A 24,605-nucleotide genomic window follows, 5' to 3' on the forward strand; every position below is an offset into this window, starting at 1 on the left:
CCCTGAGGAAGAACAGCGTCTGTTCGAAATGCGTCGGAGAAGAGATACCTGGCACCAGTGGTCACTGATGACCGCTGTAGTGACGTCACTCACAGCTCCGAGCGAGCGCTAATCACTTTTCAGTGTAAACCTCCACCTGTTGTAGCATCGCGCCACCGGCCGGGGCACGAGGCAGAACGCCAAGCTACATATTACCTGGATTGATTCCTGATTCAAGCATCGATGATCCGGTGAATAACGCACACCTAATGGACAATCACTGACTGCAGGAAAGCAAAACTTCTGCACCAAACACGGGAGCACGAGGAGGAGCATCAGCGCACAAACCAGGAGTCTATGTTTCAGGTATACTGGTTAAGCCAGTTGAATACTTGTATATTGATGTATACCCATGTGCATAGATATAGCTCACCTGTGATACCTGTATATTAATCTTAACACGTCCTATAGCGCAGTATCATAAGTATTTAACACATTGCCTTTCCCTGTACGGCAGTCTGTGTGGTTCAGTCTATTTTATTTCATATTGTATATACTGGCAAAGTATTTAGTAACTTAATTTGCAAACACACAGATTGTATGATCTCCCCATGTCTATCTCAGTGCTGCACTGTAGCAGTGCAAACCTCTTATAACCTGGCACTTGTTTCCAGCACAGAACCACAGTACAGTGTGGAATTTCATGAACACTGAGCAGAGATAGGTAATTAGGAAATTCCTTTGATTAGGGTCTCATGCACATTGCCATATGGATCAGTGCCCAAAGCCTGTTATAAGCCCATACTGTATCTGCATGCCTCTGATTTTATGCTCCATTACATAGCCTTTTGCAGAGATATTCTCCCCTAGAAACATTGCTTCTAAGAGATAATACAGTGCCTTATAGAGAACCCATCTAGTGGCACACGGGGCACTTATATGACCATTTTGGGCTAATTATATTTTCAATTGGTCTTTATTACAAATATTGAGCCTTTCTATCACAAAGGGTTAACTGTTTTTCTAGCTGTGAGAATTGTAACTTTTACTTTGTGCTGGTCATCTTATAAACCTTATCTCTAAATTACGAAAAGATCATAAACACTTCTTTAAGGGCTCTTTCACACTTGCGTTCTTTTCTTCCGGCATAGAGTTCCGTCGTCGGGGCTCTATGCCGGAAGAATCCTGATCAGTTTTATCCTAATGCATTCTGAATGGAGAGAAATCCGTTCAGGATGCATCAGGATGTCTTCAGTTCAGGACCGGAACGTTTTTTGGCCGGAGAAAATACCGCAGCATGCCGCGCTTTTTGCTCCGGCCAAAAATCCTGAACACTTGCCGCAAGGCCGGATCCGGAATTAATGCCCATTGAAAGGCATTAATCCGGATCCGGCCTTAAGCTAAACGTTGTTTCGGCGCATTGCCGATCCGACATTGAGCTTTTTCTGAATGGTTACAATGGCTGTCGGGACGCTAAAGTCCTTGCAGCCATGGTAAAGTGTAGTGGGGTGCGGGGGAGCAGTATACTTACTGTCTGTGCGGCTCCCAGGGCGCTTCAGAGTTACGTCAGGGCGCCCCACGCGCATGGATGACGTGATCGCATGGCACGTCATCCATGCGCATGGGGCGCTCTGACGTCATTCTGGAGCGCCCCGGGAGCCGCACGGACTGTAAGTATACCGCTCCCCCGCTCCCCACTACTACTATGGCAACCAGGACTTTAATAGGATCCGTCTTCAAATGCTTTCAGTTCACTTGCGTTTTTCCGGATCCGGTGTGTAATTCCGGCAAATGGAGTACACGCCGGATCCGGACAACGCAAGTGTGAAAGAGCCCTTAGCCACATTCTCATCAGTAAGATAAGACTTTGAGCTATAATGAGTGTTTATAAGGTAAATTCAGCTTTTGCTACTAGAGAAACTCATCCCTGTACAGAGAAAAGGGCTCCATATTTTTTAATAGAGACCAATTTAAAAAACTATTTTAGCTCAAAATGAGTACAATGCAATAATTAAAATAATTGCCTCCAAAGGTGTACATAGCCTTTAAGCATTGTCGCTGAAGTTTCTCTACCACTACAAAGAAGTAACAAGAAGTATAGAACTTGTACTGTATCTTATACGCTGCAGGAGAAGCTGAGGAGATTGCTATATAGATTTATGGAAAAAGATTCAGTAAAACTTGTAATTTATACATATATATCTGTTCTTTCTAAGCTCAGATGTACATGGGGACTCTGCTATCAGTGATTGACTGCTATCTGTGTATATACACTTAGGCAGCTGTGTTTTTCAATTTGTATGCATATTTATAGCCTTGTTCACACAGTACACTTCGGTGCAGTTTTTACACCAGGAGTAGATATGATAAAGGAGAAAAGTAACAATGTGTGAACACACTTTTGAGTGTGCAACATGTGCCTTTTTTCCCTGAGTTTTTCTTCACTGAAATGTAGTGATACTGCTTGTTTATGTGGGGTGATAACACTGCAGTAGAGACATGAAAACAATGATTTTTACATACAGTATGTTAGTGGCTACTATGAGTTTAAAAAGTTGCGTTAAATGCTGACAGTTTAGCTGATAGTTATTCGTCCTGTTACAGGCAGTGGGTGTGGAACTACTGTGCCAACCAACCGATTAGCTTAGGGCTAGTCCTAAGGGTGTTATCATGGCAGTCCCTCTGTTATGACCCTTAACTCCTTAAGGACCAGGTCATTTTTCTCCTTAAGGATCAGACAGATTTTTGCAAATCTGACATGTGTCACTTTAACTTTAAAACGCTTTTACTTATCAAGGCCATTCCGAGATTGTTTTCTCATCACATATTGTACTTCATGACAGTGGTAAATTTAAATCAAAATATTTCATTTTTATTTATAAAAAAATGCCAAATTTACCCAAAATTTGGAAAAATTCACACCTTTACAAAATTCTATTTCAAAACAGATAGTGATACCTCATATAATAGCTATTACTTTACATTTCCCATATGTTTACTTCATGTTTGGATCATTTTGTGAATGCCATTTTATTTTTTGGGGACGTTAGAAGGCTTATAAGTTTAAAAGCAAATCTTGAAATTTTTCAAAAAATTTCCCAAACCCACTTTTTAAGGACCAGTTCAGGTCTGAAGTCACTTTGTGAGGCTTACATAATAGAAACCACCGAAAAATGACCCAATTTTTAGAAACTACACCCCTCAAGGTATTAAAAACTGATTTTACAAACGTTGTTAACCCTTTTGTTGTTCCACAAGAATTAATGGAAAATGGAGATTAAATTTCAGAATTTTACTTTTTTGGCAGATTTTCCATTTTAATCATTTTTTTCCGCTAACAAAGCAAAGGTTAACAGCCAAACAAAACTAAATATTTATTGCCCTGATTCTGTAGTTTATGAGAAACACCTCATATTTGGTCGTAAACTGCCATATGGTTTTTGGGAGGCAGATTTTGATGGACTGTTTTTTTCACACCATGTCCCATTTGAAGCCACCCTGATGCACCCCTACAGTAGAAACTCCAAAAAAGTGATCCCATTTTAGAAACTACACCCCTAAAGGTATTCAAAACTGATTTTACAAACTTTGTTAACGCTTTAGGTGTTCCATAAGAATTAATTTGAAATGGATATGAAATTTTAGAATTTCACATTTTTTGGCAGATTTTCCATTTTAATAATTTTTTCCCGGTAACAAAGCCAGGATTAACAGCCAAACTAAACTCAATATTTATTGCCCTCATTCAGTAGTTTACAGAAACACCCCATATGTGGTCGTAAACTGCTGTACGGGCACACGGCATGGCGCAGAAGGAAAGGAACGTCATGTGGTTTTTGGAGGGCAGACCTCCTGATGCACCCCTAGAGAAGAAACTACAAAAAAGTGACCCCATTTTGGAAACTACGGGATAAGGTGGCAGTTTTGTTGGTACTATTTTAGGGTACAGATACATTTTGGTTGCTCTATATTACACTTTTTGTTAAGCAAGGTAACAAAAAAAATTGCTGTTTTGGCACTATTTTTATTTTTTGTTATTTACAACGTTCATCTGACAGGTTAGATCATGAGCTATTTTTATAGAGCAGGTTGTCACGGACGCCAAAATACCAAATATGACTACTTCTTTTGTTTGTTTGTTTCAGTTTTACAAAATAAAGCATTTTTAAAAAAAAATATTTTTTTGTGTCTCCTTATTCTGAAAGCCATAGTTTATTTTTATTTTTTGGACAACTGTCTTATGTAGGGGCTCATTTTTTTCAGTATGAGATGATGGTTTGATTGGTACCATTTTGGGCTGCGTATGACTGATTGCTTGCTATTACACATTTTGTGATATAGGTAAAGTGACAAAATGGCTTTTTAATACAATTTTTATTCGATTTTTTTATGGTGTTTACCTGAGGGGTTAAATAATGTAATATTTTTATAGAGCAGGTCGTTACGGACGCGGCGATACCTAATAGGGATACTTTTTTTTATTTATTTAAGTTTTATACACTAATATTTTTTAAACAAAAAAATATAATGTTTTAGTGTCTCCATAGTGTGGAAGCCATATTTTTTTTAATTTTTTGGGTGATTTTCTTAGGTAGGGTATCATGTTTGAGGGATGAGATGACGATTTGATTGGTACAATTTTGGGGTGCACATGACTTTTTGATCGCTTGTTATTACACTTTTTATGATGTAAGGTGACAAAAAATGGCTTTTTTTTACACCGTTTTTTTTTTTACGGTGTTCATCTGAGGGGTTAGGTCATGTGGTATTTTTATAGAGCATGTTGTTACGGCGATACCTAATATGTATACTTTTTTTTTTTCATTTAACACAATAAAAGCATTTTTGAAACAAAAGAATCATGTTTTAGTGTCTCCATAGTCTGAGAGCCATTTTACAGTGAGCGATTTTACAGCGATGCCAGCGGATAAAGCAGGAACCCGACTACCAGGGACTGCCTGGGCCCTGCAGTGATCGGGCGCGCACCGCTCCGGTGCCCACCCAATCAGCCCGGCCGTGCATGTATGGCAGAATGCATTCTTTCAATGCATCCCCTGCCATACATGCACGGCGTTTTGCGTTAAGGGGTTAAACCCCTGTAAAAGATCTGAACTTTGCTGCAGGGGACCCATCAAAAGAATCGGATCCTCTCTCCACTCTCTGATCTGCTTTGTACAATATCCTCCCCTCCCTGCTGCAATCTATAACATCAGGATGAAAGATGCCTAATTAGGCTGGGTTCTCATCGGTGCTACGGAGGAACAGATGTCTGGAGTTCACCGTATCCGGCATAGCCGGATACCACCATGCACCACAGGATCACTGTAATGGGATCTGGCAGTAATCCAGCCGCTTTCTGGCATTTAGTGGCATATATGTCACTAAAATCATTTTATTTTATTTTTTGTTTGCACTATGGGGAGGTATTATATCTACAGTGGGCACTGTGGGGGGCAATATATAGGGGCCACTATAGACAGTGGGGGCACTACAGAGGGGCCACTATAGATATGTGGGCAATATGGTGGGCATTATTTATACAGGGAGTGCAGAATTATTAGGCAAGTTGTATTTTTGAGGATTAATTTTATTATTGAACAACAACCATGTTCTCAATGAACCCAAAAAACTCATTAATATCAAAGCTGAATATTTTTGGAAGTAGTTTTTAGTTTGTTTTTAGTTTTAGCTATTTTAGGGGGATATCTGTGTGTGCAGGTGACTATTACTGTACATAATTATTAGGCAACTTAACAAAAAACAAATATATACCCATTTCAATTATTTATTTTTACCAATGAAACCAATATAACATCTCAACATTCACAAATATACATTTCTGAATTCAAAAACAAAACAAAAACAAATCAGTGACCAATATAGCCACCTTTCTTTGCAAAAACACTCAAAAGCCTGCCATCCATGGATTCTGTCAGTGTTTTGATCTGTTCACCATCAACATTGCGTGCAGCAGCAACCACAGCCTCCCAGCCACTGTTCAGAGAGGTGTACTGTTTTCCCTCCTTGTAAATCTCACATTTGATGATGGACCACAGGTTCTCAATGGGGTTCAGATCAGGTGAACAAGGAGGCCATGTCATTAGATTTTCTTCTTTTATACCCTTTCTTGCCAGCCACGTTGTGGAGTACTTGGATGAGTGTGATGGAGCATTGTCCTGCATAAAAATCATGTTTTTCTTACCTTGCAGACTTCTTCCTGTACCACTGCTTGAAGAAGGTGTCTTCCAGAAACTGGCAGTAGGACTGGGAGTTGAGCTTGACTCCATCCTCAACCCAAAAAGGCCCCACAAGCTCATCTTTGATGATACCAGCCCAAACCAGTACTCCACCTCCACCTTGCTGGCATCTGAGTCGGACTGGAGCTCTCTGCCCTTTACCAATCCAGCCATCTGGCCCATCAAGACTCACTCTCATTTCATCAGTCCATAAAACCTTAGAAAAATCAGTCTTGAGATATTTCTTGGCCCAGTCTTGACGTTTCAGCTTGTGTGTCTTGTTCAGTGGTGGTCGTCTTTCAGCCTTTCTTACCTTGGCCATGTCTCTGAGTATTGCACACCTTGTGCTTTTGGGCACTCCAGTGATGTTGCAGCTCTGAAATATGGCCAAACTGGTGGCAAATGGCATCTTGGCAGCTGCACGCTTGACTTTTCTCAGTTCATGGGCAGTTATTTTGCGCCTTGGTTTTTCCACACGCTTCTTGCGACCCTGTTGACTATTTTGAATGAAACGCTTGATTGTTCGATGATCACGCTTCAGAAGCTTTGCAATTTTAAGAGTGCTGCATCCCTCTGCAAGATATCTCACTATTTTTGACTTTTCTGAGCCTGTCAAGTCCTTCTTTTGACCCATTTTGCCAAAGGAAAGGAAGTTGCCTAATAATTATGCACACCTGATATAGGGTGTTGATGTCATTAGACCACACCCCTTCTCATTACAGAGATGCACATCACCTAATATGCTTAATTGGTAGTAGGCTTTCGAGCCTATACAGCTTGGAGTAAGACAATATGCATAAAGAGGATGATGTGGTCAAAATACTCATTTGCCTAATAATTCTGCACGTAGTGTACTGCAGGCATTGTGGGGGGGGGGGGGACAAAACATACTTGGGGCGCAGCAGGGGTTGAGGTCTTAAAAAAAAGCCAATGAAATTCAACTGTTAAAAATGGATGCAAAACATCTGTTAAAAACTGATCGAAGGACAGAAAACGATCCACACATAGATGCTAAATGGCGTTTTCTCTCTTCATGACTATCTTTCATTACACTTACACTCTTGCCCCATTATAGAACTGTGTACACCCCACTGCCATGTAAGGCCTCCTGCACACGGCCGTTTTTTTTTTCCCGTTTACTGGCCGTTTTTTGCGTTCCGTATACGGAACCATTCATTTCAATGGTTCCGCAAAAAAAACGGAATGCACTCCGTATGCATTCCTTTTCCGTTCCGTTTTAACATAGAACATGTCCTATTATTGCCCGCAAATCACGGTCCGTGGCTCCATTCAAGTCAATGGATCTGCAAAAAAACGGAACACATACGGAAATGCATCCGTATGTCTTCCATTTCCGTTCCGTTTTTCCCTGAACCATCTATTGAAAATGTTATGGCCAGCCCAATTTTATCTATGTAATTACTGTATACTGTATATGCCATACGGAAAAACGGAACAGAAATGGAAACAAAAAACAGAACAACAGATCCATGAAAAACGGACCACAAAACACTGAAAAAGCCATACGGTTGTGTGCAGTAGGCCTAATGCAGTTGTTTTTCAGAACAGCGATACAAAAAAAAAGTCTTAGTTTAAAACTGAATATACAATTTAGATGTAGGATTTCCGCACATGAGAGGTATCATCCAACCCATCATACGTCTGACAATTATCACATGGAAGTTTGAGCTATAACAATAATCAAAAGGCACAATTTCATCATACACATAAGATCTTGCATGGTAGGCAAAAGTGGGACCGGCTTAAAAAGTAAAGATAAATCTAGAAGATTTTTTATAAACTTATTCTTGCTTTTATGAACCACTTCTGAATTTATATACAATGTTGTGAAAAACTGCAGCAAACTGTCTCCCTCTCTTTATGGAATTACGGTACATGTAAGAACCGGAACATGTGTCTGGTGCATCTGTGGTCAACTGCGCACAGACAGCCTGGGTGAAAACTGTCCTGAGTTGTCGGGGTCCCTGCAGAAAGAGACTCACTTATTCATGGAAGGTGTTAGTCAAGAAATTATAAACCAGCAGGTCATCGAGTGCCAGAGGGCTGCATGTTTTAACTCCTGATCTGCAGCATTCCAGCATTTAGCTTCTGCCAATACACTTTTACACTTTCATGCACATTATTTTGTTTTTTATGTTAACATTATTAAGCATGGGAGCTGCAAATATGGAGAATGTTTAGTTATAACTTATCCTAAGGGCTCATGCACATGACCATAGCCGTTTTTGCGGTCTGCAAAATGCGGATCCACAAAACACGGATACTGGCTTTGTGCATTCTGTGTTTTACGGAACGGAACATCAAGCCCATAATAGAACAGTCCTATCCTTGTCCATAGTACGGACAAGAATAGGACATGTTCTATATTTTTGCGGGTGCCATGGAACGGACAAACACGGTGTGCTGTCCGCATCCTTTGCAGTGAATGTGGATCTGATGAGGACCAAAAATACGTTTGTGTGTATGAGCCCTAAGGGACCATGAAAAATGGCCATCTGATGCCATCAGTACATGAACATTTCAAGAACAATGTTTATCTATAGGGGGTGGAAATCAGCTCTGGTAGAGGCAGGATTGGCCGGCTTGCGAACAGTCAGAGACAGTGACACTCAAGATGAAGTCCAAAGAAAGTCCCACTTTATTGTGGTTTCAAATAGCAAAACAAAAGGCCTTTACATTTTATGCAAAAACACAAAACAAAACCTGCTCGTCTGAGCACTAACTAAACAGTGTTTCACTAACTGTGCTAAACATGGTGCTGTCAGCCTTGTAGTTCATCACAGTGAGCTACTCTCACGCACCAGCATACCCGATCCAGGTCTCTCTCTGCTCACTCTCTGACCAGGCGTCTTTATGAAAGTGCTACAGGTGTAGCTAATCAGGCAGCAAGCTAGATCTCATTTCAGAAGTGGGCTGCGGATTGGGGAACCCACCCAACTCTTCCCCAATCCAAACTCCAGGCCGTATGTAGGCTTTTTACAAAGCCACCTCAGAAAAAGCTTGGGCTTTCCGCTACATACTAGGCACTCCCTGGAGCTAAAGCTGCATATGACAGGATTCTGGGGGAAAAATACCTGCCATCAATCTGTCACAACCAGACAGCTGAGAAGCTCTGACAGAAGCCTTTCAGAACCTCCTCCTTGAGTTTTCTTTGTTTTGAATTTCAGTTCCTCATCTCGTTAGCCTCTCTCAGCTGTCATGTAGTTGGACTGATTGCATCCCTTTAAATTCCTCCCCATAATGCATTAGTGTGCGGCTTATACAACTTCCTGGAGTGTGTGTGCATGCTGATCCTATTTTCCAGTCTTCTACAAGATAAGTGCTGTACACAGGGCCGGCGTCAGAACCCGGCAAACCCGGGCAAGTGCCGGGGCCCACTGTAAGTTAGGGGGCCCACTCGTCTCCGCGGCGGCCCCTTTAAAATGTTTGCCAGAAAATATTTGCGCATCGCATCGCATCGCAGCGCAGCGCCCGCTCGCCGTCCGAGCCATAATTATTCATGTTGCGCAGCGCCCGCCCCCTCTCTCACGTGATCCTCTTCTCTTCTGAGTCCAGGCACCGCACGCCGCACAGTCAGATCAACGAATCCAGCAAATACGATGATCCTCATTTGAGTCTGACTCACTGTAAGCCCGCCCCCAGCCAGCAGCAGGCCTGATAGCCGAGCCCAGAGCTGGAAACCTGGCGCCCAGTCCCAGAGCAGACACAACTGAATGCTGCTGAAGTGCTGACAGCTGAATTTCGTGTTAAATTTCTAATTCAGATTAACTAGTAAGTCTAGCAAGTCACAGAAAGACCAGTTATTGTAGTATTTATTATTATATCTGTTACATAAATGGGGGGCCTGCCGCCTGGGGCTATCTACAGTGAGTGTCACGACTCAGTCACTGTCTACACCAAAACACCCAAAACACCTAAATAATTGAATAAAGAACAATTAGCATGTGTTGCTTTGCTCTTGCTCAGCATCAGCAGCACACATCATGCCTGTAAGGCCAAATGCACACGGCTGTGAGCGGTCCGTGGTATCCCGACCTGGCATCTTGCTGAGAGCTGGAGCGTATGACGTCATTGGTTGCTATGACGCCGTGCGCTTCATGCCGCCGCTGCACTACAGTAATACACTCGTATGATCTATACGAGTTTATTACTGTAATGCAGCGGCAGCATTAACAGTGTCATAGCAGCAACCAATGACGCTGTACGCTCCAGCTCTTAGCAGGATGCCAGGCCGGGATACCACGGACCGCTCACAGCCGCGTGCATTCGGCCTAAAACACAATATAAACTCCTCTAAGAAAATACCAGAACCCATGAAATCAATTATACAGTTTATTGGCAAAAATTCATAAGAGGAAATTTTCCTCTTATGAATTTTTGCCAATAAAGTGTATTATTGATTATTATTTTCTTAGGAGGAAAAATTATTTTTCATAGGAGTTTGTTTTAGGCCTCATGCACACGGCCGTTGTGGGCCCATGGCTGTATTGCTGCCCGCATACGGCCATTCAAGTTGAATGGGTCCGGATCTGTCCCGGCCGCTGCACGGACGTTGCCCGTGCATTGGGGACCGCAACAGATGCATAACAGCCGTGTGCATGAGGCCTAAGGGCTCTTTTATACGAACGGGTGCCGTGCGGGTAATCCGCTGTGTGAAAGAGAGCCAAGCCCCGCTCCGGACAGCAGAGACACAGAGCAGTAACATGACTGATAATGCTCTGTGCCTCTCTGTGCCATTTTTACTACAAAATGACAGTGAGATACAGTTGTCACTGTGATTTTGTAGTAAAATTATCACAGAGAGGCAAAGAGCATTATCAATCATGTTACTGCTCCGTGTCTCTGCTGTCCTGGACGGGGCTTGGCACTCTTTCACGCAGCGGATTACCCGCACGGCATCCGCTCGTATGAAAGAGCCCTTATGCCCCTTGCAGACTAGCGTTCCTCCCGCAGCAAGTCCACATCGCAGCACCCGGCCCAACCTCCCAGCGCTGCCGGAGGTCACATAGCATTATATTGATTGATCTAACCCTTAAAGTTCTGGAATGTATTGGATAACTGGCATAATGCTGTTAGTGTCATCTAATACATTCCAGGACTATAAGGGTTACATAGCATCATAAATCAATATAATGCTATGTGAATCCCATCAGTGCTGGGAGGTCAGGCCGGGTGCTGCGATGCGGACTCGCTGCGGGAGGAACGCTTGTCTGCAAGGGGCCTTAGCACAGGAGGGCCCACTGAGGCTTTATCGCCCAAGGGCCCACATGAACCTGGAGCCGGCCCTGGCTGTACATTTATTTGTGATTTTCTGTTTGCTGGATCCCAGGTGACCCTGACTCCCTCTGTGTCTAGTGTAGGGAGCCGGTGGTCGTGTCCCCTCACTATTGTAGGGTGTTCAGGTGGTATATAGTCAAGGTACGAGGATATGCGATCATCCACCATTGGGATTTTTGCAAAGGCTGAGCAGTCAGGGAGAGTGCCAGGTCTTATGCAGGGGTCTCCCTTTTGTTCCTTAGTTTTGGATCCAGTGAGTCATATATTCATTTTGCATTGTCTTGTTTCCTGTACACCTTCCGTGACACAATCACTCTACCTGTCACTGTCTCACAGGGGTTATTCACATAGTTTTTGTTATCATTTTTGTGACATTTCATAATAATACGGACAAGAACAGGACATGTTAATATTATTATTTTTTTTTGCAGTTGCCGCGGAACGGACAAACGGATGTGGACAGCACAGTGAAGATTGAAGTGAATGGGTCCGTATCTGATCCGCAAAAAATGCGGATCGGATGCAGACAAAAAATAAATTTGTTTTGCATGAGCCCTAAACCACACATTTCACTATGTAAAATATCATAATGGTATACACTGTATGGTAAAGACAAAGCACAAAACAAAGCTAAAAAATATTAACCATGTTAAACAAAATAGGACATGTGCTATTTTGTCGGTTTTTTCTTTACAGTTGAAGGGAACTGTCTTTATTGGCCGTTTCTGACAAAAAAATGTAATACAAAAATAACACCACAAGTGACAAAACACTGCAAAAAATGCAACACACCACAAAATGCATTTATAAAAAATGTGGCAAAAAAACATACAAATTTGGAAAAAATGACAGGTTATATTCACAGGTGGCAGATTAGTTTAACAAATGTCTGCACCTTAAGGTGCTATTACACTGCCCAATGTACAATTACACATGAAGGTGCATGTTCCTCCCTCATTCTGTTCTTTTCACTATCAGCAGCACATCCCTGATCACACGGGGAGATATGCGTTGTGAACTTCGGCACTGTAATCAGGTTACTGCTTTCAGCCGGACTAAAAAAATAAAATGATTTTAGTGGGATTCGTCTGGACATCAAAACGTCCTATTTTTTGACAGACGCTATTCACAAGCTATGGCCCTATGGACTGCAGTGGTTCAATTGTGCAGACCTAATAAAGGTCATAACCGCCAAACTGACCAACAATGGATCTACAAAACACGTTTGTCCCCCACCGGATTTCGGTGGTGCTGTTCGCCACTGCTGTAGTTCCCATGAACAGGCACTGTGTTCGAAGGGCACTTGGAGCCCTGACCCCCTGTGTCTTCTGTGCTAACTGCTCATAGACATCTCATCCGTAGACACCTGCATTTACAGCGCCGCTGCCTTATAACAGACATGTTATGGAAGAACCACATTGGTGGTGTAAATTTGTCCCTATTGTGAGCAAATCCCTCATAGCAGCAGGGAGCTAAATTTTACCATGTTAGCTTACTGCCACCCCCTTCATTTGTCTAGGAGCTTCTCATTTTGCATGATATCACTGTGTATAATAACCCAACATTACCGCACTGTACACTTATAATACTCAAATACCTAAGCTCTACTAGAGCCTATTATATAACTGCACGGCAATTAAACTATTAGCAGCTTAATTTAAGCTAATTTACAACATATCACAGGAGCGGTGAGCTAATGGAGGGGGTGCACGATGGAGATATGGCCGCCCCTGATCTAATCTTGGTGGACTGTTCTAAGGGGAGGCCATCGATTTTGAAGTAGCAGGTAACAGCTTTAGGTTATACAGGGTTTAGTATGATTTTCTGATGGATATTTCTTTTAGCATTGAATTTGTATTGGATTAGAAATACAAAATATACCATATATTTTGTCTGAATTCAGTGTTGAGGTGTGACCAAACGGGACTAAAAAAAAATTAAGGCAAATTGCTTTACATGCAGAATTGCAGTGGATTTCACCCTGCCTATTTCATAGGGTGAAACGTGAAAATCTGCAGAGAGATTTGACATTCTTTGGATTATAATCCGTACCTCATATTATTTTATGAGCAGATACTTTTCCACAAAGCCAGATGAAAAATCTACAGTCTTTCTGCTTTCTGCAAACAGCAGAAATTTCATACAGACTTTGACACATATTCTGGAAATATTCTAGAAATCTTTCACGCGGCCATGGATTTTTTAGGGGTTGCCCGAGATCATTAAAAATCTTGCACAAGCCCTACAATGTTTCCCCAGCGCCGTTCTGTCCAGCTCTCCCAACAATGGTTGTTTTTTAACAGCAGTGGTGACATGCCTAGATGCAGCATGTGACCACTGCAGCCAATCACTGTTCTCAGTGGTCTAGAGCTGAGGACAGTGATTGGCTGCAGCAGTGACGTTTCCCTCTGCTGCTGTTAGGAAACGGACAGCAGCGGAAGTACCAGAGCAGCGCTGGAGACATTTTTGTTTCTTTGAAGACATTGTAGTGGTTGCCTTGGGATTTTTATTTATCTCGGACAACCCTTTCAGTACAAATTTGCAGCTGAAATGCCTTGGACAGCTTCAAACATATTCTGTGAACATACCCTAAAGCTTGCTATGTACACGAGATAGTAGTCGACAACCCCTTTAAATTATATTAGAGAAGACCTGTGTGTGGAAGTCTATTGGAATTGAATTTTACTAATTAGGGTTCAAGGGGGGCCTGGATGTATTTCTGGAGTGTAATATTACAGGCTATAGCTATTAGAGAGGGGTCGTTGATCCAGGGAGTTATTCGGATTGCCTGATTGGAGTCGGGAAGGAATTTTTAAATCCCCTAAAGTGGGGAAAATTGGCTTCTACCTCACAGGTTTTTTTTGCCTTCTTCTGGATCAACTTGCAGGATAACAGGCCGAACTGGATGGACGGATGTCTTTTTTCAACACAAACTATGTTAGATGTAGCCTTGCTAGGTTCCATCTGTTATAGATTTTTACTGTAGACTTATTTGAATATAACATTTGGGAGGAAATTTAATATAATACATCTTAAAAGAAACCGGATATACAACATCATGGCTGTGACTGTGGACACATGCATTTCACATCTGCTTCTATAAGCTGTTTTGGGAGTAGTTCTTTGCATAGGCATGCTGTTACATAAAGCATGTGGTCATATGGTATCTATTTCTGGGACTTTTTATGGCTGGACAAAAAGCCTATACTGCATACTTTTAGTAATACCTGAGGTTGTGCTATATTGCCATACAATATGTTGCTATTTATGATTAATTGATGTGGTTGGTCATGTAAGATAAATATTACCTACAAGGAGAACTGTGACAAATAAAGCTGTAAATGTACAATATGTAAATGTAAAAGCTGTATGTAAAGTGTAAAAGCTTTAAATGTAAAGCTGTAAATTCCAGCTGCCCAGTACAAGACCCCCCACCACCCATGTATGGTCCATGTAAACATTGCAAAGCCACAGTCTCCATATCCACAGGATGCAAGATGGCGTCAGTCACGTGATTTACCCATGTGACTTTTCCGTCTGTTAGCAGAATCTTCTGTATCTGCTCATGTGCCGAAACAGTGAACTGTTCAGCACCTGCGCAGAAGAGGATGCAGACAGAGACAGCCAAGAAAGCATTTACATAGGTAACCCTATCATCTTGTGTTGTATGGACTACATTTATACATGGCCCCAAGCAGGAGGCCTTTTTGCGTATCAGCTGGTTTAAAATCTAAGGATATTTACAGATTTTTGTGCCATAACATAAAGGGGTGGTCTGACATAATGAAAAAGTTAAGACAGGCAGCAAAGTGTGTAGAAATTAAACCGATCAGAAGTGATGATGCCCACCAGATCAGAAGTGATGATGTCTCTTTCTTGGGGCCACTGGAACAGCATGCTACGTCAGGAACTATTTAAAAGCCTTTTTTCCCACTATATTAGCATAATGCAACCATCACTGCCACATTTGATTGAAGTTTATTACATCCAGGGCAGCTGGAAAGAAATGCAGTTTCCAGTACTCTTGTTTTTCCAGAGTATTGCAAACCATGGGCTGTTGTAGCTTAAAGGGGTTTTCCAGGATTTAAGGGTAGGTCCTTAGGATAGGTCATCAATATTAGATCAGTGAGGGTCTGACACCCCACACCCCCAACGATCACCTGTTTGAGAGTAGCTGCAGTACCAGAACTACGCTGCTCCATGCGTCATAGTAGTGGATTGAGCTAGTTACTGCAGCACTGTTCTCATTCAAGTAGCTGGGGCTTTAAATGTAGTGGGCCATAGCTGGTGAGTGACTGCTGGTAACGTCTGTGATCAGAGACAAGCCCAATCACGGACAAAAAACTCCCTCAGATGCCACAGTCAATAGCGACTCTGACATCAAACAATTAGAAAGAGGGAAAGGGGTCCCTCCTAATGATTGGACCCACCACGATGAAATTGCGGGGTTCCAAATGTTTGTGCCTGTTAATCTCTGCCAGCAACAGGGCTTAATAGGAAGCCAGCAGAAATACTTTAGTAAACTATTGCAGTCTATGGTATAAGCGATCACATGTTCAAGTCCCCTGAGGTGACTAAAAATGTAAATAAAATATACAGCTAAAATTTAAAAATATATATATATTATTTTTTTTTTTTTAAATTAACCCCTTTCCTATTTTTACATATAAAAATAAACATTAAAAAAACATAATTTCTTATTTATAGCTGCAGCAATAATATTGACTCACTGAATAAGGGCTGCACACAAATGTATATTTTTTTCTGCATCTGATCTAAATTTTGTACGGGTCGTCTGCGGACCCGTTCACTTCAGTGGGGCCACAACAGATATAGACAGCCCACTGTGTGCTGTACGCATCTGTATGTCCGTTCAGTTGCACCCGCAAAAAAATTTTTTTTAACATGTCCTATTCTTGTTTGTTTTATGGACAAAGATAGGACTGTCCTATAGAGGGCAGGATGTTCTGTTCCTCAAAATGCGGAACACACATGGCTGGTATCCATGTTTTGCAGACCTCAAAAACAGGATACTGTCATGCACACGACCGTTGTTTCATTCCGTGTCCGTTGTTCAGTTTTTCGTGATTTTCTGCGGACCCATTGACTTTCAATGGGTTAGTTGAAAACTCCGCTAATGCACCGTTTGTCATCCACGTCCGTGATCTGTGGTTTCAGTCCGTCAAAAAAATATAACTTGTCCTATTTTTTTCACGGAAAACGGTTTGCGGACCCATCCAAGTCAATGGGTCAGTTTTTTCCTATCATTTGCATGGCAAACTTGACTTAGATTTTTTTTTTACTTTCCTTCATGTCTGGAGATCCTCCAAAAATCAAGGAAGACACACGGAACAAAACCAGAAACGGATCACGGAACAACGAAACCCCTTATTGCGGAATGGAACACAATAACGGTCGTGTGCATGAGGCCTTAAGGTTGTCATTTCGGTCTGGGTGCACAGTGAACACCGCAAAAACAAAAGCCAAAAATCCATGCCAGAATTCGTGGTGATTTTTCACAAATTTGTTTTGCAGTCTTTCAGTACAAGCTATGCCATTGGTGCCATTTAAAAAATACAATTTGTCCCACCAAAAATAAGATGTCATAGGACTGTGAATGGAAAAGTAAAAAAGTTATGGCCTTTGGAAGTCAGGGAGAAAAAATGAAAGCAAGTGCTCAAGGGGTTAAGTAATACTGGGACTCTGGAAGAAAATCTGTATAACTGTATAGATGTGTAAATTATACAGCTCTATATAAAAGAAGTGAAGAGCAGTGAAAGAATGGAAATACTAAACCTCTGAGACACAGGTCCCGCCATGCAGGTGAATACATGTACACGGAAAACAATTGTGTTGATCACAGCAACAGTAACTAAGTAGAGGCAGGATCAGAGAAGACGGGGAGGGAGACCGAAGGTGGAAGCAGAAGAAAGCAGTCTGATAGACAGTAAACAAGGTCTATATTACTAAGGAAGGGGCCGTTATGTAGAAAGGACCTTAATTCTGAGGAACAGTCAGGAAAATTGTAACAAACTATCAGTATAGTGAATACAGGTGAAACATCATACTGCAACAAGAGAACAGGGTGGAGGGGTCACCATCACAATACCATACAGGCGATGTCACAGTCTAATAGTAGATGTCACAGCATAGCCTCCCAACAGGGACGGAGAAATCCAAATCATAACCTGTTGATGAACACGCAACCAAATCAAGAAGAGCGGAGAAATTCCAAGGAACCAAGTGAGCACACGCAGAATCCTGGGACCATGGTCTCGGTAGCAACCATCACTGATATTAAAGGGTAATGGCATGTTTTCTTTTATTCGCTTTTACTTTTCACTGACTTTTTATTTTGTTTGCCAATGAACTCATGTACTATCCTTTTTTCCTACTCAATAAATGCATGTTAAATTTCACATAGAGTAGATGAATGCTAATCATTTATGAGCCAATATCAGACAATGATTAACACTGGTGATGATGTCTACCATGATAAAACCTTCAGGGCTAACCAATGGTTGGAACATGCAATCGGTTTCCGTTTTACTTTGCAGGTTGTATCTCGGGTAGTCCTCCACAGTATGCTGTGTATGTATAATAGGCTGAATATTATGTGATACTGAAATGAGTCTGATGATGATGATGATGAGAACAATTTAAGAAGTCTTATGCTGGATAGAAATGTAAGGGTGATAGCTGTATTACTTAACAATCCAAAAAGCTGAAAAAGACAATTATTAAATAATTGCTGAAACATTATGATCTATGCACTTAATTGGCCATGCTAAGAATAAGTGTGCAGCAATGATGAATAGGAAGGATTACCCACAATTCTGCACCGCCCTACATCACCGTTGTCCCTATCTACCACCCGACCAGGGCTTTATGTGCTTCCAACAGTTTAAGACAGGCATGTCCAAACTGTGGCCCTCCAGCTGTTGCAAAACTACAACTCCCAGCATGCCTTAATAGCTGTAAGCTATCCAGGCATGCTGGGAGTTATAGTTTTGCAACAGCTGGAGGGCCGCAGTTTGGACATGCCTGGTTTAAGACTAACCTAGTCCATTATCTTAAAGGGGTTGTCTCACTTTAGAAAATGGCATTTATCATGTAGAGAAAGTTAATACCAGCCACTTCCTAATGTATTGTGATTGTCCATATTGCCTCCTTTGCTAGCTAGACTCATTTTTCCATCAAATTATACACTTCTAGTTTCCATGGTTATGACCACCCTTCAATCCAGCATTGGTGGCCATGCTTGCACACTATAAGAAAAAGTGCCAGCCTATGTGCGTTCCTATGGTCCTGGCCACCAAAGAGGCCAGTGCATTTTTCTATAGTGTGCATGCAGTGGAACAGTATATAGGGGGGGGGGGGGGGGGGCACATAAGATACCACAGTCAAAAATGGGGGGGCACTAATAATTTTCACCACTTAAGCATACTACTGAAAAAAACTAAATAAGTATATATAAATAAGATTACAAATATGAGAGTATTGCGGTATGCAGGGATACCTTTTTTATTGTACTAACCTAATACTTACAAGACAAGCTTTCAAGAGTTTTCCTTTCTTCCTCTGTATTTCTTCAGACCTGAGAAAGAGAGAAACACTCTCCAAAACTTTTCTTTACAGTTTAAAGCAGTTTCAGCAAACACCAGGGCTATGTAAATAATCCCATATGTTAAACATGTCACTACAGAAGACCAATGAACAGACGCTCACAGGTTTATTCACAAAAGGGTGAAGAGTTTGGAGAAGGGAACAATCTAGGACAACATAACTGAATAGGAAAGTGAGCTGAATTGGAGAATTTTTTTCAAATCCGCTATGTTGTCCTATATTGTTCACTTCTCCCGACTTCTCCAAACTCTTCACCCTTTTTTTAAATAACCCTGTGGGTGTTGTTGGTGTATGCAACTAATACTACTTATTCTGCTTGTAACGCAGAATGCCGCGGTAAGGGGTGCGTGTAACTCAGGGTGCGGCGGTCAGGGGTGCATGTAACGCAGGGTGCGCTGGTCGGGGTGCATGTAACGCAGGGTGCGCTGTTCAGCGGTGCATGTAACGCAAGGTGCGCAGTACAGGAGTGCATGTAATGCAGGGGGCGCTGGTCAGGGGTGCATGTAACGCAGGGGGCGCTGGTCAGGGGTGCATGTAACGCTCGGGGCACTGGTCAGGGGTGCATATAACACATGGGGCGCTGGTCAGGGGTGCATAGAAAAGGTACTTACAGTTCTGATGTGCTCTGTCCTCGTGCCTTTTTCCTCTAGGCGTGGTGGCAGAGAGAGGGGCGCGCACCGATGTTTCCTGATGTTAAATCCCCAAGCCGCCTTCTTCTCTGCCTCTGCAGGCCCTGCTAGGCTGAGATACACAGGCAGCTAATAGCAGTGCAGACCTCTCTCTCCCAGCCAATAGCAGGTGAGGTGGGCGGGGGAAGATTCACTTGGCTGCCGACTGCCGAGGAGCCCATAGTGAAGTGCGTGGGCAGCATGGGCCGTACTTTCAGTTTGGCAAAACTGACAGATTGCCGCTGCACTCAGGGCCGTCTTTAATATTGATTGGACCCTGGACAAGAATTTACTTGGGCCCCCTGGATCCCGCCTTCCCACACCCTAGCATGCAATCACGCCCTCCACCACAACACACACACACACACACACACACACAAAAACACACACCTCGTAGAGTAATAAACTTTTAATAATGATGAGTGGCCTCTAGAGGTGTTCCTTGGCAGTAATGTAAATACTGCCTTTTTTCTGAAAAGGCAGTGTTTACATTAAAAAGCTTGCAGAGACATGTTATAGACACCAGAACTACTAAGTTTAGCTGTTGTGGTTCTGGTGACTATAGTGTCCCTTAATATAGAGAAAAAAAAGAATCAGCACAAAAGTATCAAATAAAATGGCTGTATCATTATTCTAAAAATAAAAAAGCACAACTTCTGACACAAATATATTGTATTTTGCAGATTACTTTTTTTTTTACAATGTGCAGATAGTACTGTACTACTAACCCCTACATACAGGGTAATACAGGGCCACATACCTCTTACATCCAATGATGTCTCTTTGATGTAGATGTTCTCTTTCCTCATCTTCTCCTTTCAGACCTTCAGGCCAGAAAACCATTTTTCAGCCATTTCTCATCTCTGCAGTTTGACAAACAAAAGCTTAGTTTACTACTTTTCCATCATCCTCCCCTCTTCTGGGCAAAACATCCTACTACCCCCAATACTGTGCTGCTGTGATCCCCAATACTATACTGCAGAAACAGATAAACCCCCTGATAATAGTTTTACCATGCAGATAGTGCACTTCAATAACTATTGGCACACAGTGCCCTAAAATAACTGTGCTCAGCAAATAGTGCCCCTGACACTAGAAGTGTAAACATAACGTCCACCCAACATGTCCCCATAGACCCCCAGTAGTAATAAAGCCCATCATAATGCCCCCCCAGTAGTAATAATTCTCCTTATAATGTAACAGTGCAAAAAATACCCCCTTTTAATGCCCCAGTTGAGCTAATGTCCCGATTGTGCCCCCATAATGTGCCAGTATAAAATACCCCTATATAGTGCCCCCAGTAAATGCCCCATGGTGCTTCTCCCCCCTTCTTCCCAGTGCCCCCCATAATGTACCGATATAAACTGGCCCATATATAGTGCCCCAGTAGATGCCCTCAGTGTCCCCCATAATTTGCAAGTATAAAATACCCCTTCTTAGTACCCCCATAGATGAGCCCGTAGTACTCCTCTCTCCCGTTCCCCATAGTACCCACCATAATGTGCCCCAGTATAAAATACCCCTATACAGAGCCCCCCATATAAAATACCCCTTCTTTGTGGCCTCAGTAGAAGCCCCCATAGTGTTCCTCTCCCCCCTTCCCCCATAAAAATACCCCTTCTTTGTATATGTGCCAGTAAGAAGTGCCCGCATAGATGCCCCCATTGTGCCACCCAATAATGTGCCAGTAAAAAGTGCCACCAATAATGTGCCAGTAAGAAGTGCCCCCATAGATGCCCCCAATCATGTGCCAGTAACAAGTGCCCTATAGATGCCGCCCAATAATCTGTACATTTTATTGGATTGTTTCCCGTGCTGGATTTGTTTTGCTAACGTATTCGGCACACTAACAAATTTAAGTATTTAATTTATATTTTACTGCATTTTTCTGCAGACTTACTCATTCACATGTTTCTGAGTTCTCCAGAAGACATCCCATTATCCCCAAACGTTATGTCATGCCGTGGAAACAAGACATGGTGAACAGAAAACTAATTACCAGGGTAAGAAACACGATTCCAATGCAATCCATTTTAAATAGTGTCAGCTCTTAGCTTAACGAAGCAGGCACAGATAGGAGCACCCTCCGCGCAGCTAATCCTGGCATAACACATGGTTACAGGGTACCCATGTGCTATGCCAGCATTTAGTAAACCTCTGGGGGGCACGGGCAGCAATATGTGCTCCTGCCTATACTCACTGCCCATTGATAAAAATGTCAACTCCGTACACCGCTGAGCAGTCAGCGGTGTACAGAGAAGTAGATTTTAAGCGCACAGCAAAACGTGTGCTTTAGGGAAAGAATAGTCTAATAAAAATACAAAATACATTAATAAACTCAGTGCAGGGAAGAGAGACACGTGCAGAGCGGTCAGCAGTTAGTGATGGCAGCAAGTCAGTTTGGCAGGGACACAGCAGTGATAGGGCACTGTGACAATGTGAACATTGAGGAGTGCAGTAAAGTCCCGGGGAAGCATGATAAAAGGGGTGTTATTTGCACCAGGAGCGTGTCACCAAGGGGCCCGACCGGTGGAGTAAAAGCCCTAGTCCAGGTGTCCACTAAAGTAGTTGGGGGACACCATATAGATAGTGTAGCTGGTTCAGCTATTTTATGGCAGGCTTCTACTGGGAACAGGCAATGTGTTGGGTGGGAGCCTGTTCCCCATGCTCCAGTCTGGGACTTAGGGCATGCTCACGTCCAGGGATTCCATTTATTCTGGTTTCTGCAATTGAGTGTGTCTCACTCTGGAGAGTGTGCAGACAGAGGCCTGGTGAGGTTCTGTCAGTGTGGTCTCAGCTAGACAAGGCTGAGGGGCCATGAGGCTATGCAATAGCCTGAAGTTTGTGGGACCTAGCGACGCCTAGAGAACCACACTCCCCCAAAAGGTACTGGAATTGCCACAGCCTGGAGGCTGCTGTATTAAGGTTGGCTGAGGAATGTTGCATATGATGTCCATGTGTGAACTGTGCTCTACGAGTGAGGTAGGGACGTATTTTGTTAAGGTAGCGCCTAGATGGGCAGGAGTTTATTTGTGTTTTAAGTGTTGGTGGTGCGGGAACCTCACCCCACCCAGTGATGTATAACTGGACTATCCTTTATAAGAAGACTGTCAAAATAAATGCACAGTTAGGGCATGAAAATCCATTGTCTGGTGAGATATCTGTGAGTGTGACCCCCTGAAAAGAGATGATCCCTTACAGCACATATAGCAAGGCAGGGGCTAGGGCTGGGGAAGTATGTTCCATATAGTCATCTTCAGCAATCAGTGGAACACTAAAGACAGACTCTCCTTAGCAATGCTAAATTCGAGTGTTGACTCTTTACTCTCTATTTATAGTAAAAAGAAACACATTTCCTTAATAAAGTGAATTACAAAAATGTTTAACATCTCTGTCTCTATACAGTGTTAAAATGAGTTGAAATTACAGTTACACTTTAATATATGGATTTCTTTACATTTCAAATTTAGGTTGAATATACAGGTATGCCAACATTTATGCCGAAAAATTAGCAAAACATATACATATACAATGCATCTTATACTGCAAAGTGTAGTAGAGTAGGCTTTTCTGGACTTTGTAAAATAGAAAAAAGAGACGCACGCCATGGTACAAGTTTTGACGCTTTTTATTTTATGCAAAAATGGGCATGTTGGACATACATTAAAAATCGTATGTGAACCTAAGACGTGTTACTTCTCATATGCACAATTTGCATGGGTTCTTTTTTTAATTCAGTTGATTATAGATATAAATATAACAAAAAAAAGGAACAATTCACACTATCATATAATATATCTGCAGTCCCTGATGTCCTGAGGAGGCAATGAATGTGGTTAACATTGAATGGGTCCCTGTGTAGCATGCGTGGGTTATTTATTGACGGGCTTGTGGCAGAGCTGCCATTAATCTTCCAGGCTTGGTAATTACTTCTCACAGTTTTATCCTTCTAAAATAGACTCATTAAAATTGCATTTTTAACTGATCCAAGGGATTCCCTACACAATGACCGTAATAATGTGTTCAAGTTACCATGCCAACCAGTAAATTATAAGAGGTGTTACTGTCTATTATTTCTCTGAGAATGAATAAGTGATTTCCTCCAGCACGCAGATCTGGCCGGGCTGTACCGAGGCCCTCAGGAGGAGAGCCTGTTTTTGCAGAACAAAGGAAGGCTATGTCATGGAGAAGACTGTCACGTCATCATGGAGAAGATGAAAATCCCATTACAACGTCGGATGACAGAGTTCCCATTGCATTCCCCTTTGTCAAGATACCAGAGTTACATGATTAACCAGAATACTAGAATGCTAGCATCATAGGACCCAAGCGTTATTATCTATCTTCTCTTGAATGACCCAGAGGCCCCATCCACTGGTCAACAACTGTCACCTCTGCAGTCCTTTTGTTTCACGCTCTGTAGCAATCAGCAGGTTTCATTGTGTGTCCATACGATGACATTTACCAGCATTGTGGTGAATAAAAACACAAAGCTAAAAGAACCATCTGAGTATCTTCATGTCTACTGCATATAAGGGCTCATGCACATGAATGTATTTTCTTTCCGTGTCCGTTTCTTTTCTTTTTTTTGCCAGATCTGCTTTGCATTAAAGGGCTTGTACAGGCAGTATATATTGATGACCTATCCTCAGGATAGGTCAGCAATATCTGATCGGCGGAGGTACAAATCTTGACACCCCCACGATCAGCTGGTTGAGGAGGAGGCGGTGCTCCATGCGAGAACTTCTTCCTGGTCTTTACACTATGCATTGTCTCCTCTGTAGTGTGGTGTAGTATA

The 24,605-nt window shown here is 42.3% G+C and overlaps 1 protein-coding gene across 3 annotated transcripts; it reads left to right on the forward strand.

Annotated features, from left to right (window-relative positions):
* Positions 1-170: 170 nt before the first annotated feature.
* Positions 171-24,309, forward strand: TEX43 (testis expressed 43). Of its 3 annotated transcripts, XM_044291084.1 has the most exons (5): positions 171-345; positions 11,945-12,000; positions 17,678-17,817; positions 21,702-21,810; positions 23,914-24,309. In XM_044291084.1, exons 3-5 carry the CDS (start codon positions 17,708-17,710, stop codon positions 24,127-24,129), a joined length of 435 nt encoding a protein of 144 aa, XP_044147019.1. In that variant the 5' UTR covers positions 171-345; positions 11,945-12,000; positions 17,678-17,707; the 3' UTR covers positions 24,130-24,309. The 3 variants fall into 3 exon arrangements, with proteins under 3 accessions (XP_044147019.1, XP_044147015.1, XP_044147008.1); XM_044291080.1 differs by lacking the exon at positions 11,945-12,000; XM_044291073.1 differs by lacking the exons at positions 171-345; positions 11,945-12,000 and having other exon boundaries at positions 17,425-17,817.
* The last annotated feature ends 296 nt before the right edge of the window (positions 24,310-24,605 follow it).

This window comes from Bufo gargarizans, chromosome 1 (assembly GCF_014858855.1).
Source record: "Bufo gargarizans isolate SCDJY-AF-19 chromosome 1, ASM1485885v1, whole genome shotgun sequence".
NCBI classification, from domain to species: domain Eukaryota; kingdom Metazoa; phylum Chordata; class Amphibia; order Anura; family Bufonidae; genus Bufo; species Bufo gargarizans.